Source organism: Oncorhynchus kisutch, unplaced genomic scaffold (genome assembly GCF_002021735.2).
Source record: "Oncorhynchus kisutch isolate 150728-3 unplaced genomic scaffold, Okis_V2 Okis06b-Okis10b_hom, whole genome shotgun sequence".
Taxonomy (NCBI): Eukaryota; Metazoa; Chordata; class Actinopteri; order Salmoniformes; family Salmonidae; genus Oncorhynchus; species Oncorhynchus kisutch.
This window is the reverse complement of record NW_022261983.1, coordinates 21,614,637-21,629,266: the sequence shown is the minus strand read 5'-3', so window position 1 is coordinate 21,629,266 and position 14,630 is coordinate 21,614,637. Positions and strand designations below refer to the sequence as shown.

Genomic DNA, 14,630 nt, shown 5'->3' with positions numbered 1-14,630 from the left:
TTGTAGATATGTAGTGGTGGAATAATGTTATATAATGTACTGTTTTATACATGTTGTATTGTAGATATGTAGTGGTGGAATAATGTTATATAATGTACTGTTTTATCCATGTTGTATTGTAGATATGTAGTGGTGGAATAATGTTATATAATGTACTGTTTTATACGTGTTGTATTGTAGATATGTAGTGGTGGAATAATGTTATATAATGTACTGTTTTATACATGTTGTATTGTAGATATGTAGTGGTGGAATAATGTTATATAATGTACTGTTTTATACATGTTGTAATGTAAGTGCCTTAATGTGTTTGGACCCCAGGAAGAGTAGCTGCTGCCTTGGCAACAGCTAATGGCGAACCCTATTAATTACAAATACAAATACAATGTTGTTTTGCCATGATTGTCCCACTAGATAATCTGATTTCTCCATCATTGTTATCATAGATTCACATGCAGAACTGATGTCCTCTCTCAATGATTTACAGATTGCTGTCATCTTGCCGTTTCAACTCATTGAGCTGACCCTGGGAGAACTGCAAAGTGTTTGTCTTTTATTAGTTGACTCCACCAGTATTTGGAAACTTAAAGTTATTGTCTTGTTGTTGTAACAACTGCTTGTGGAACTTTTGTTGTTCATTTAAAAGATCCTTCACCTGTGACAGAGAGACACCACAGCCGTCAATGGTACTCCTGCCGGCTTTGGTCTTTGTCATGGTAACAACGTAGGATACGCTGTTACCCCTCTCAGTTCCAGACAGGACAGGTTATACTGTTACCCCTCTCAGTTCCAGACAGGACAGGTTATACTGTTACCCCTCTCAGTTCCAGACAGGACAGGTTATAATGTTACCCCTCTCAGTTCCAGACAGGACAGGTTATACTGTTACCCCTCTCAGTTCCAGACAGGACAGGTTATAATGTTACCCCTCTCAGTTCCAGACAGGACAGGTTATGCTGTTACTCCTCTCAGTTCCAGACAGGACAGGTTATACTGCTACTCCTCTCCTCTCAGTTCCATACAGGACAGGTTATACTGTTACTCCTCTCAGTTCCAGACAGGACAGGTTATACTGTTACTCCTCTCTATTCCAGACAGGGCAGGTTATACTGTTACTCCTCTCAGTTCCAGACAGGACAGGTTATACTGTTACTCCTCTCAGTTCCAGACAGGACAGGTTATACTGTTACTCCTCTCTATTCCAGACAGGGCAGGTTATACTGTTACTCCTCTCAGTTCCAGACAGGACAGGTTATACTGTTACCCCTCTCAGTTCCAGACAGGACAGGTTATGCTGTTACTCCTCTCAGTTCCAGACAGGACAGGTTATACTGCTACTCCTCTCCTCTCAGTTCCATACAGGACAGGTTATACTGTTACTCCTCTCAGTTCCAGACAGGACAGGTTATACTGTTACTCCTCTCAGTTCCAGACAGGACAGGTCGCAGGGAAGATTGAAAACAATAACAAACAGCAGGGATCTTGACAGCCAAAAGCCCGGGACAATCCGTGGTCCCAGCCACAATGGCTAACAGTGTTGCGGGCATCATTCAAGCAGTCAAGAAAACCCCGCTAGCTTGATAGGCAGCTAGCTAGCAACTAGGCACTTAACAGCTCCTCAGACCTGGCCTTGGTCAGCAGGATCACTGGACAGATAGTAGTGGTCCCAGCAACTGATGCTGACCACGTCACGGGATCCAAACTCTTAAGGTAGCTAGCTAGTAACCACACTTTTTCAATGGATTTTTCTACAATAACGTTCTCCCTCGTTCCGCGTTCAACTGGAAGTGACGAGCGCCGCCTCTGGACGTAAAAACAGTGGACGGGGGGGGGTAAGATACACTAGGGGTGTGTGTGTGTGTGTGTGTGTGTGTGTGTGTGTGTTGGTGGGTGTGAGAGGGGGGGGGTGTACCTCTCCAGGGACAGTTTCCTGAAAATGTTGTTGACGGTCTCCAGGTCGTAGGAATCTAAACATTCTGACTGATGGGAGGAGGAGGAGGAGTGGAGTGAGGGAGGACCACGTGTTTCCATTTCCTCATCTGAATGGAGAGAGGGGGAGGGATGATTAGAGGGGTATAGGGTCTACAGGTATACAGTATGGGGCTGTAGGGTATAGGGTCTACAGTATGGGGCAGTAGGGTATAGGGTCTATAGGTCTACAGTATGGGACTGCAGGGTATAGGTTCTACAATATGGGACTGTAGGGTATAGGGTCTATAGGTATACAGTATGGGGCAGTAGGGTATAGGGTCTATAGGTATACAGTATGGGACTGTAGGGTATAGGGTCTACAGTATGGGGCAGTAGGGTATAGGGTCTACAATATGGGACTGTAGGGTATAGGGTCTATAGGTATACAGTATGGGGCTGCAGGGTATAGGGTCTACAATATGGGACTGTAGGGTATAGGGTCTATAGGTATACAGTATGGGGCTGCAGGGTATAGGTTCTACAATATGGGACTGTAGGGTATAGGGTCTATAGGTATACAGTATGGGGCAGTAGGGTATAGGGTCTATAGGTATACAGTATGGGACTGTAGGGTATAGGGTCTACAGTATGGGGCAGTAGGGTATAGGGTCTACAATATGGGACTGTAGGGTATAGGGTCTATATGTATACAGTATGGGGCTGCAGGGTATAGGGTCTACAATATGGGACTGTAGGGTATAGGGTCTATAGTAAGGGACAGTAGGGTATAGGGTCTACAGTATAGGGCAGTAGGGTATAGGGTCTACAGGTATACAGTATGGGACTGTAGGGTATAGGGTCTAGAGTATGGGGCTGCAGGGTATAGGGTCTACAATATGGGACTGTAGGGTATAGGGTCTACAGTATGGGGCAGTAGGGTATAGGGTCTACAGGTATACAGTATGGGGCAGTAGGGTATAGGGTCTATAGGTATACAGTATGGGGCTGTAGGGTATAGGATCTACAGTATGGGACAGTAGGGTATAGGGTCTATAGGTATACAGTATGGGGCAGTAGGGTATAGGGTCTACAGGTATACAGTATGGGACTGTAGGGTATAGGGTCTACAGGTATACAGTATGGGGCAGTAGGGTATAGGGTCTATAGGTATACAGTATGGGGCTGTAGGGTATAGGGTCTACAGTATGGGACAGTAGGGTATAGGGTCTATAGGTATACAGTATGGGGCAGTAGGGTATAGGGTCTATAGGTATACAGTATGGGACTGTAGGGTTTAGGGTCTATAGGTATACAGTATGGGACTGTAGGGTATAGGGTCTAGAGTATGGGGCAGTAGGGTTAGGGGTCTACAGTATGGGGCAGTAGGGTATAGGGTCTACAAGTATACAGTATGGGACTGTAGGGTATAGGGTCTAGAGTATGGGGCTGCAGGGTATAGGGTCTACAATATGGGACTGTAGGGTATGGGGTCTACAGGTATACAGTAAGGGACTGTAGGGTATAGGGTCTATAGTAAGAGACAGTAGGGTATAGGGTCTACAGTATGGGGCAGTAGGGTATAGGGTCTATAGGAATACAGTATGGGACTGTAGGGTATAGGGTCTATAGGTATACAGTATGGGGCTGTAGGGTATAGGGTCTATAGGTATACAGTATGGGGCTGTAGGGTATAGGGTCTACAGTATGTGACAGTAGGGTATAGGGTCTATAGGTATACAGTATGGGACTGTAGGGTATAGGGTCTATAGGTATACCTTTATGGGGCTGTGGGTATAGGGTCTATAGGTATACAGTATGGGGCTGTAGGGTATAGGGTCTATATTATGGGGCAGTAGGGTATAGGGTCTACAGGTATACAGTATGGGGCTTTAGGGTATAGGGTCTACAGTATGGGGCAGTAGGGTATAGGGTCTATAGGTATACAGTATGGGGCAGTAGGGTATAGGGTCTACAGTATGGGGCTGTAGGGTATACAGTCTATAGTATGGGACTGTAGGTTAGAGGGTCTACAGGTATACAGTATGGGGCAGTAGGGTATAGGGTCTAGAGTATGGGGCTGCAGGGTATAGGGTCTACAGTATGGGACAGTAGGGTATAGGGTCTATAGGTATACAGTATGGGGCTGTAGGGTATAGGGTCTATAGTATGGGGCTGTAGGGTATAGGGTCTATAGAATGGGGCAGTAGGGGCAGTATAGGGTCTATAGAATGGGGCTGTAGGGTATAGGGTCCATAGTTTGGGGCTGTAGGGTATAGAGTCTACAGTATGGGGCTGTAGGGTATAGGACATCTACAGTCTCAGGCACCTTACCATAATCCATGTTGTCTACACACTCATATTCAAAGTCACAGAGGCTGAAACAGAGAAGGAAAAATGTAGTCAGAAGTTTGAAACCTTTTTCCAATGTATTGGGTGTAGGGTAAAGGGTGTAGGGTGAATGGTATAGGGTAAAGGGTATAGGGTAAAGGCTGTAGGGTGAATGGTATAGGGTAAAGGGTATAGGGTAAATGGAATAGGGTAAAAGGTGTAGGGTGAATGGTATAGGGTAAAGGGTGTAGGGTAAAGGATGTAGGGTAAAGGGTGTAGGGTAAATGGTGTAGGGTAAAGGGTGTAGTGTAAAGGGTGTAGTGTAAAGGGTGTAGGGTAAAGGGTGTAGGGTAAAGGGTAAAGGGTAAAGGGTAAAGGGTATAGGGTAAAGGGTGTAGGGTAAAGGGTATAGGGTAAAGGGTGTAGGGTGAATGGTATAGGGTAAATGGTGTAGGGTAAAGGGTATAGGGTAAATGGTGTAGGGTAAAGGGTGTAGTGTAAAGGGTGTAGTGTAAAGGGTGTAGGGTATATGGTGTAGAGTAAAGGGTAGAGGGTTTAGGGTAAATGGTTTAGGGTAAAGGGTGTAGGATAAATGGTTTAGGGTATAGGGTAAAGGGTGTAGGGTAAATGGTTTAGGTTAAGGGTGTAGGGTACAGGTTTTAGGGTAAATGGGTGTAGGCTAAATGGTTTAGGGTGTAGGGTGAAGTGCTTAGGCTGTAGGGTGACGTGTTTAGGGTGTAGGGAGTAGGGTGAAGTGTTTAGGATGTTGGGTGAAGTGTTTAGGGTGTGAAGTGTTTAGGGTGTGAAGCGTTTAGGGTGTGAAGTGTTTAGGGTGTAGTTTTTAGGATGTAGGGTGAAGTGTTTAGGGTGTAGGGTGAAGTGTTTAGGGTGTAGGGAGAATTGTTCAGGGTGTAGGGTGAAGTGTTTCGGGTGTAGGGAGAATTGTTTAGGGTGTAGGGATTAGGGTGAAGTATTTAGGGTGTAGGGTGAAGTGTTTAGGGAGTAGGGTGAAGTGTTTATGGTATAGGGTAAAGGGTGTAGGGTGTAGGGTAAATGGTTTAGGGTATAGGGTAAATGGTTTAGGGTATAGGGTAAAGGTTTTAGGGTAAAGGGTGTTGGGTATAGGGTGTAGGGTAAATGGTTTAGGGTAAAGGGTGTAGGGTAAATGGTTTAGGGTAAAGGGTGTAGGGTAAAGGGTGTACAGTAAATGGTTTAGGGGTGTAGGCTGACGTGTTTAGGGTGTAGGGAGTAGGGTGAAATGTTTAGGGTGTAGGGGTTAGGGTGAAGTGTTTAGGATGTTGGGTGAAGTGTTTAGGATGTGAAGTGTTTAGGGTGTGAAGTGTTTAGGGTGTAGGGTTTAGGGTTAAGTGTTTAGGGTGTAGGGTGAAGTGTTTAGGGTGTAGGGTGAAGTGTTTCGGGTGTAGGGAGAATTGTTTAGGGTGTAGGTAGTAGGGTGAAGTATTTAGGGTGTAGGATGAAGTGTTTAGGGAGTAGGGGGAAGTGTTTAGGGTGTAGGGTGAAGTGTTTAGGGTGTAGGGAGTAGGGTGAAGTGTTTAGGATGTAGGGTGAAGTGTTTAGGGTGTAGGGTGAAGTGTTTACGGTGTAGGTAGTAGGGTGAAGTGTCTAGGGTGTAGGGTGAAGTGTTTAGGGTGTAGGTGGTAGGGTGAAGTGTTTAGGGTGTAGGGTGAAGTGTTTAGGGAGTAGGGTGAAGTGTTTAGGGTGTAGGTAGTAGGGTGAAGTATTTAGGGTGTAGGGTGAAGTGTTTAGGGAGTAGGGCGAAGTGTTAGAGTGTAGGTAGTAGGGTGAAGTGTTTAGGGTGTAGGGTGAAGTGTTTAGGGTGTAGGGTGAAGTGTTTAGGGTGTAGGGTGAAGTGTGTAGGGTGTAGGGTGAAGTGTTTAGGGTGTAGGCTGAAGTGTCTAGGGTGTAGGGTGAAGTGTCTAGGGTGTAGGGTGAAGTGTTTCGGGTGTAGGGAGAATTGTTTAGGGTGTAGGGAGTAGGGTGAAGTATTTAGGGTGTAGGCTGTAGGGTGAAGTGTTTAGGGTGTAGGGAGTAGGGTGAAGTGTTTAGGGAGTAGGGTGAAGTGTTTATTGTATAGGGTGTAGGGTAAAGGGTGTAGGGTAAATGGTTTAGGGTATAGGGTAAAGGGTGTAGGGTATAGGGTGTAGGGTAAACGGTTTAGGGTAAAGGGTGTAGGGTAAATGGTTTAGGGTATAGGGTAAAGGGTAAAGGGTGTAGGGTAAATGGTTTAGGGTGTAGGGTGTAGGGTGTAGGGTGACGTGTTTAGGGTGTAGGGAGTAGGGTGAAGTGTTTAGGGTGTAGGGGTTAGGGTGAAGTGTTTAGGATGTTGGGTGAAGTGTTTAGGATGTGAAGTGTTTAGGGTGTAGTGTTTATGGTTTAGGGTGAAGTGTTTAGGGTGTAGGGTGAAGTGTGAAGTGTTTCGGGTGTAGGGAGAATTGTTTAGGGTGAAGTGTTTCGGGTGTAGGGAGTAGGGTGAAGTATTTAGGATGTAGGGTGAAGTATTTAGGGTGTAGGGTGAAGTTTTTAGGGAGTAGGGTGAAGTGTTTAGGGGTGTAGGGGTTAGGGTGAAGTGTTTAGGATGTGAAGTGTTTAGGGTGTAGTTTTTATGGTTTAGGGTGAAGTGTTTAGGGTGTAGGGTGAAGTGTTTAGGGTGTAGGGTGAAGTGTTTCGGGTGTAGGGAGAATTGTTTAGGGTGTAGGGTGAAGTGTTTTGGGTGTAGGAAGAATTGTTTAGGGTGTAGGTAGTAGGGTGAAGTATTTAGGGTGTAGGGTGAAGTGTTTAGGGAGTAGGGTGAAGTGTTTAGGGTGTAGGGTGAAGTGTTTAGGGTGTAGGGAGTAGGGTGAAGTGTTTAGGATGTAGGGTGAAGTGTTTAGGGTGTAGGGTGAAGTGTTTACGGTGTAGGGTGAAGTGTCTAGGGTGTAGGGTGAAGTGTTTAGGGTGTAGGTGGTAGGGTGAAGTGTTTAGGGTGTAGGGTGAAGTGTTTAGGGGAGTAGGGTGAAGTGTTTAGGGTGTAGGTATTAGGGTGAAGTATTTAGGGTGTAGGGTGAAGTGTTTAGGGAGTAGGGCGAAGTGTTTAGGGTGTAGGTAGTAGGGTGAAGTGTTTAGGGTGTAGGGTGAAGTGTTTAGGGTGTAGGGTGAAGTGTTTAGGGTGTAGGGTGAAGTGTGTAGGGTGTAGGGTGAAGTGTTTAGGGTGTAGGCTGAAGTGTCTAGGGTGTAGGGTGAAGTGTCTAGGGTGTAGGGTGAAGTGTTTCGGGTGTAGGGAGAATTGTTTAGGGAGTAGGGTGAAAGTATTTAGGGTGTAGGCTGTAGGGTGAAGTGTTTAGGGTGTAGGGAGTAGGGTGAAGTGTTTAGGGAGTAGGGTGAAGTGTTTATTGTATAGGGTGTAGGGTAAAGGGTGTAGGGTAAATGGTTTAGGGTGTAGGGTGTAGGGTGACGTGTTTAGGGAGTAGGGTGAAGTGTTTAGGGTGTAGGGGTTAGGGTGAAGTGTTTAGGATGTTGGGTGAAGTGTTTAGGATGTGAAGTGTTTAGGGTGTAGTGTTTATGGTTTAGGGTGAAGTGTTTAGGGTGTAGGGTGAAGTGTGAAGTGTTTCGGGTGTAGGGAGAATTGTTTAGGGTGAAGTGTTTCGGGTGTAGGAAGAATTGTTTAGGGTGTAGGGAGTAGGGTGAAGTATTTAGGGTGTAGGGTGAAGTATTTAGGGTGTAGGGTGAAGTTTTTAGGGAGTAGGGTGAAGTGTTTAGGGTGTAGGGTGAAGTGTTTAGGGTGTAGGGAGTAGGGTGAAGTGGTTCGGGTGTAGGGAGAATTGTTTAGGGTGAAGTGTTTCGGGTGTAGGAAGAATTGTTTAGGGTGTAGGGAGTAGGGTGAAGTATTAGGGTGTAGGGTGAAGTTTTTAGGGACTAGGGTGAAGTGTTTAGGGTGTAGGGTGAAGTGTTTAGGGTGTAGGGAGTAGGGTGAAGTGTTTAGGATGTAGGGTGAAGTGTTTAGGGTGTAGGGTGAAGTGTTTACGGTGTAGGGTGAAGTGTCTAGGGTGTAGGGTGAAGTGTTTAGGGTGTAGGTGGTAGGGTGAAGTGTTTAGGGGTGTAGGGTGAAGTGTTTAGGGAGTAGGGTGAAGTGTTTAGGGTGTAGGTAGTAGGGTGAAGTATTTAGGGTGTAGGGTGAAGTGTTTAGGGAGTAGGGTGAAGTGTTTAGGGTGTAGGTAGTAGGGTGAAGTATTTAGGGTGTAGGGTGAAGTGTTTAGGGAGTAGGGCGAAGTGTTTAGGGTGTAGGTAGTAGGGTGAAGTGTTTAGGGTGTAGGGTGAAGTGTTTAGGGTGTAGGGTGAAGTGTTTAGGGTGTAGGGTGAAGTGTGTAGGGTGTAGGGTGAAGTGTTTAGGGTGTAGGCTGAAGTGTCTAGGGTGTAGGGTGAAGTGTTTCGGGTGTAGGGAGAATTGTTTAGGGTGTAGGGAGTAGGGTGAAGTATTTAGGGTGTAGGCTGTAGGGTGAAGTGTTTAGGGTGTAGGGTGAAGTGTTTACGGTGTAGGAAGTAGGGCGAAGTGTTTAGGGTGAAGTGTTTAGGGTGTAAGGGTGAAGTGGTTTAGGGTGTAGGGTGAAGTGTTTAGGGTGTAGGGTGAAGTGTTCAGGGTGTAGGGTGAAGTGTTCAGGGTGTAGGGTGAAGTGTTTAGGGTGTAGGGTGAAGTGTTTAGGGTGTAGGGTGAAGTGTTCAGGGTGTAGGGTGAAGTGTTAGGGTGTAGGGTGAAGTGTCTAGGGTGTAGGCTGAAGTGTCTAGGGTGTAGGGTGAAGTGTTTAGGGTGTAGGGTGAAGTGTCTAGGGTGTAGGGTGAAGTGTCTAGGGTGTAGGGTGAAGTGTTTAGGGTGTAGGGTGAAGTGTTTAGGGTGTAGGGTGAAGTGTCTAGGGTGTAGGGTGAAGTGTCTAGGGTGTAGGGTGAAGTGTCTAGGGTGTAGGCTGAAGTGTCTAGGGTGTAGGGTGAAGTGTTTAGGGTGTAGGGTGAAGTGTCTAGGGTGTAGGGTGAAGTGTCTAGGGTGTAGGGTGAAGTGTCTAGGGTGTAGGGTGAAGTGTTTAGGGTGTAGGGTGAAGTGTCTAGGGTGTAGGGTGAAGTGTTTAGGTTGTAGGGTGAATTGTTTAGAGTGTAGGGTGAAGTATCTAGGGTGTAGGGTGAGGTGTTTAGGGTGTTGGGTGAAGTGTTTAGGGTGTAGGGTGAAGTGTTTAGGGGAGTAGGGTGAAGTGTTTAGGGTGAAGTGTTTGAGGGTGTAGGGAGTATGGTGAAGGGTGTAGGGTGTAGGGTGAAGTGTTTAGGGAGTAGGGTGAAGTGTTTAGGGTGTAGGGTGAAGTGTGTAGGGTGAAGTGTTAGGGTGTAGGGTGAAGTGTTTAGGGTAAAGGGTGTAGGGTAAAGGGTGTAGGGGTGAAGTGTTTACGGTGTAGGAAGGTAGGGCGAAGTGTTTAGGGTGAAGTGTTTAGGGTGTAGGGTGAAGTGTTTAGGGTGTAGGGTGAAGTGTTTAGGGTGTAGGGTGAAGTGTTCAGGGTGTAGGGTTGAAATGTTCAGGGTGTAGGGTGAAGTGTTTAGGGTGTAGGGTTGAAGTGTTTAGGGTGTAGGGTGAAGTGTTCAGGGTGTAGGGGGAAGTGTTTTAGGGTGTAGGGTGAAGTGTCTAGGGTGTAGGCTGAAGTGTCTAGGGTGTAGGGTTGAAGTGTTTAGGGTGTAGGGTGAAGTGTCCTAGGGTGGTAGGGTGAAGTGTCGAGGGTGTAGGGTGAAGTGTTTTAGGGTGTAGGGTGAAGTGTCTAGGGTGTAGGGTGAAGTGTTTAGGGTGAAGTGTCTAGGGTGTAGGGCGAATTGTTTAGAGTGTAGGGTGAAGTGTCTAGGGTGTAGGGTGAAGTGTTTAGGGGTGTTGGGTGAAGTGTTTAGGGTGTAGGGTGAAGTGTTTAGGAGTAGGAGTGAAGTGTTTTAGGGTGAAGTGTTTAGGGAGTATGGTGAAGGGTGTAGGGTGTAGGGTGAAGTGTTTAGGGAGTAGGGTGAAGATGTTTAGGGTGTAGGGTGAAGTTTTAGGGTGTAGGGTGAAGTGTTTAGGGTGAAATGTTTAGGGAGTAGGGTGAAGTGTGTAGGGTGAAGTGTTTAGGGGTGTAGGGTGAAGTTGTTTAGGGTAAAGGGTGTAGGGTAAGGGTGTAGGGTAAATGGTTTAGGGGTGTAGGCTGACGTGTTTAGGGTGTAGGGAGTAGGGTGAAATGTTAGGGTGTAGGATGTTGGCGTGAAGTGTTTAGGATGTGAAGTGTTTAGGGTGTAGTGTTTATGGTTTTAGGGTGAAGTGTTTAGGGAGTAGGGTGAAGTGTGAAGTGTTTCGGGTGTAGGGGAGAATGTTTAGGGTGAAGTGTTTCGGGTGTAAGGAAGAATTGTTTAGGGTGTAGGGAGTAGGGTGGAAGTATTTAGGGTGTAGGGTGAACGTATGTTAGGGTGTAGGGTGAAGTTTTTAAGGAGTAGGGTGAAGTGTTTAGGGTGTAGGAGTAGGGTGAAGTGTTTAGGGTGTAGGGGTTAGGTGAAGTGTTTAGGATAGTGAAGTGTTTAGGATGTGAAGTGTTTAGGGTGTGAAGTGTTTAGGGTGTAGTTTTATGGTTTAGGGTGAAGTGTTTAGGGTGTAGGGTGAACTGTGAAGTGTTGCGGGTGGTAGGAGAATTGTTTAGGGTGTAGGTGAAGTGTTTCGAGTGTAGGAGAATTGTTTAGGGTGTAGGGAGTAGGGTGAAGTATTTAGGGTGTAGGGTGAAGTGTTTAGGGAGTAGGGTGAAGTGTTTAGGGTGAAGTGTTTAGGGTGTAGGCGAGTATGGTGAAAGGGTGTAGGGTGTAGGGTGATTGTTTAGGGAGTAGGGGAGAAGTGTTTAGGGTGTAGGGTGAATGTGTGTAGGCGGTGTAGCCGGTGAAGTTGTTTAGGGTGAAGTGTTTAGGGTGTAGGGTGAAGTTTTAGGGATAAGGGTGTAGGGTAAGGGTGTAGGGTGAAGTGTTTACTGTGTAGAAGAGTAGGGGCGAAGTGTGGTTAGGGTGAAGTGTTGTAGGGTGTAGGTGAGTGTTTAGGTGTAGGGTGAAGTGTTTAGGGTGTAGGGTGAAGTGTTTCAGGTGTAGGTGAAGTGTTCAGGGTGTAGGTGAAGTGTTTAGGTTGTAGGGTGAAGTGGTTTAGGGTGTAGGGTGATGTGTCAGGGGTGTAGGGTGAACTTAGGTGTAGGGTGAAATGTTTAGGGTGTAGGGGAAGTGTCTAGGGTGTAGGCTGAAGTGTCTAGGGTGTAGGGTGAAGTGTTTAGGGTGTAGGGTGAAGTGTCTAGGGTGTAGGGTGAAGTGTCTAGGGTGTAGGGTGAAGTGTTTAGGGTGTAGGGTGAAGTGTCTAGGGTGTAGGGTGAAGTGTTTAGGGTGAAGTGTCTAGGGTGTAGGGTGAATTGTTTAGAGTGTAGGGTGAAGTGTCTAGGGTGTAGGGTGAAGTGTTTAGGGTGTTGGGTGAAGTGTTTAGGGTGTAGGGTGAAGTGTTTAGGGAGTAGGGTGAAGTGTTTAGGGTGAAGTGTTTTAGGGAGTATGGTGAAGGGTGTAGGGTGTAGGGTGAATGTTTAGGGAGTAGGTGAAGTGTTTAGGGTGTAGGGTGAAGTGTTTAGGGTGTAGGCTGAAGTGTCTAGGGTGTAGGGTGAAGTGTTTAGGGTGTAGGGTGAAGTGTCTAGGGTGTAGGGTGAAGTGTCTAGGGTGTAGGGTGAAGTGTTTAGGGTGTAGGGTGAAGTGTCTAGGGTGTAGGGTGAGGGTGAAGTGTTTAGGGTGAAGTGTTTAGGGTGAGTGTCTAGGGTGTAGGGTGAATTGTTTAGAGTGTAGGGTGAAGTGTCTAGGGTGTAGGTGAAGTGTTTAGGGTGTTGGGTGAAGTGTTTAGGGTGTAGGGTGAAGTGTTTAGGGAGTAGGGTGAAGTGTTTAGGGTGAATGTTTAGGGAGTATGTGAAGGGTGTAGGGTGTAGGGTGAAGTGTTTAGGGAGTAGGGTGAGTGTTTAGGGTGTAGGGTGAAGTGTTTAGGGTGTAGGGTGAAGTGTTTTCGGGTGAAGTGTTTAGGGGAGTAGGGTGAAGTGTGTAGGGTGAAGTGTTTAGGAGGGTAAGGGTGTAGGGTAAAAGGGTGTAGGGTAATGGTTTGGGTGTAGGCTGACGTGTTTAGGGTGTGGGAGCAGGTGAAATTTTAGGGTGTAGGATGTTGGGTGAAGTGTTTAGGATGTGAAGTGTTTTAGGGTGTAGTGTTTATGGTTTAGGGTGAAGTGTTTAGGGAGTAGGGTGAAGTGTGAAGTGTTTCGGGTGTAGGGAGAATTGTTTTAGGGTGAAGTGTTTCGGGTGTAGGAGAATTGTTTAGGGTGTAGGGAGTAGGGTGAAGTATTTAGGGTGTAGGGTGAAGTATTTAGGGTGTAGGGTGAAGTTTTTAGGGAGTAGGTTGAGTTTTAGGGTGTAGGTGAAGTGTTTAGGGTGTAGGGTGAAGTGTTTAGGGTGTAGGGGTTAGGGTGAAGTGTTTAGGATGTGAAGTGTTTAGGATGTGAAGTGTTTAGGGTGTGAAGTGTTTAGGGTGTAGTTTTTATGTTTTAGGGTGAACTGTTTAGGGTGTAGGGTGAACTGTGAAGTGTTGCGGGTGTAGGGAGAATTGTTTAGGGTGTAGGGTGAAGTGTTTCGGGTAGGAAGAATTGTTTAGGTGTAGGGCGTAGGGTGAAGTATTTAGGGTGTAGGGTGAAGTTTTAGGGTGTAGGGTAGGGTGAGTGTTTAGGGGTGTAGGGTGAAGTGTTTAGGGTGTAGGGGTGAAGTGTTTAGGTGTAGGTGAAGTGTTTTAGAGTGTAGGGTGAAGTGTCAGGGTGTAGGGTGAAGTGTTTAGGGTGTTGGGTGAAGTGTTTAGGGTGTAGGGTGAAGTGTTAGGGTGTAGGTGGTAGGGTGAAGTTTTTAGGGTGTAGGGTGAAGTGTTTAGGGAGTAGGGTGAGTGTTTAGGGTGTAGGTAGTAGGTGAAGTATTTTAGGGTGTAGGGTGAAGTGTTTAGGGGAGTTAGGTGAAGTGTTTAGGGTGTAGGTGTAGGGTGAAGTATTTAGGGTGTAGGGTGAAATTGTTTCGGGAGTAGGCGAAGTGTTTTAGGGTGTAGGTAGGTGAGTGTTTAGGGTGAGGGTGAAGTGTTTAGGGTGTAGTGAAGTGTTTTAGGTGTAGGGTGAAGTGTGTAGGGTGTAGGGTGAAGTGTTTAGGTGTAGGCTGAAGTGTCTAGGGTGTGGGTGAAGTGTTTCGGTGTGTGGGAGAATTGTTTAGGGTGTAGGGAGTCGGGTGAAGTATTTAGGGTGTAGGCTGTAGGGTGAAGTGTTTAGGGTAGGGTGAAGTGTTTACGGTGTAGGAAGTAGGGCGAAGTGTTTTAGGGTGAAGTGTTTAGGTGTAGGGTGAAGTGTTTTAGGGTGTAGGGTGAAGTGTTTAGGGTGTAGGGTGAAGTGTTCAGGGTGTAGGTGAATGTGTTCAGGGTGTAGGGTGAGTGTTTAGGGTGTAGGGTGAAGTGTTTTTAGGGTGTAGGGTGAAGTGTTCAGGGTGTAGGGTGAAGTGTTTAGGGTGTAGGGTGAATTGTCTAGGGTGTAGGGCTGAAGTGTCTAGGGTGTAGGGTGAAGTGTTAGGGTGTAGGGTTGAAGTGTCTAGGGTGTATGGGTGAATGTGTCTAGGGTGTAGGGTGAAGTGTTTAGGGTGTAGGGTGAAGTGTTTGTGGTGTAGGGTGAAGTGTCTAGGTTGTAGGGTGAAGTGTCTAGGGGGTGTAGGGTGAAGTGTCTATGGTGTAGGCTGAAGTGTCTAGGGTGTAGGGTGAAGGTTTTTGGGTGTAGGGATGTGAAGTGTCTTAGGGTGTAGGGTGAAGTGTCTAGGGTGTAGAGGGTGAAGTGTCTAGGGTGTAGGGTGAAGTGTTTAGGGTGTAGGTGTATGAAGTGTCTAGGGTGTAAGGGTGAAGTGTTTAGGTTGTAGGGTGAATTGTTTAGAGTGTAGGGTGAAGGTATCTAGGGTGTAGGGTGAGGTGTTTAGGTGTTTTGGGTGAATGTTTAGGGTGTAGGGTGAAGTGTTTAGGGAGTAGGGTGAGTGTTTAGGGTGAAGTGTTTTAGGGTGTCGGGAGTATGGTGAAGGGTGTAGGGTGTAGGGTGGAAGTGTTTAGGGAGTAGGGTGAAGTGTTTTAGGGTGTAGGGTGAGTGTGGTAGGGTAGTGTTTAGGGTGTAGGGTGAAGTGTTTAGGGTAAAGGGTGTAAGGGTAAAGGGTGTAGGGTGCACGTGTTTTCGGTGTAGGAAGTATGGGCGAAGTGTTTTAGGGTGGAAGTGTTTAGGGTGTAGGGTGAAGTGTTTAGGGTGTAGGGTGAAGTGTTTAGGGTGTAGGGTGAAGTGTTCAGGGTGTAGGGTGAA

General features: G+C 46.7%; 1 protein-coding gene across 2 annotated transcripts in view; it reads right to left on the bottom strand.

Moving 5' to 3' along the window:
* Positions 1 to 1,827: 1,827 nt before the first annotated feature.
* The window catches only part of LOC109882471 (caspase recruitment domain-containing protein 11-like), a 64,434-nt gene continuing 51,631 nt past the window's right edge, over positions 1,828 to 14,630 (bottom strand). Inside the window, exons 15-16 of one of the 2 annotated variants that reach the window (XM_031814203.1) lie at positions 4,243 to 4,286; positions 1,828 to 2,039 (exon numbers count right to left, since the gene is read on the bottom strand). In XM_031814203.1, coding sequence (XP_031670063.1) covers positions 1,843 to 2,039; positions 4,243 to 4,286 — 241 coding nt within the window. In that variant the 3' untranslated portion in view covers positions 1,828 to 1,842. Of the gene's footprint in view, positions 2,040 to 4,242; positions 4,287 to 14,630 lie in introns of those variants that run through there. The other variant, XR_004206845.1, reaches the window with a different exon arrangement.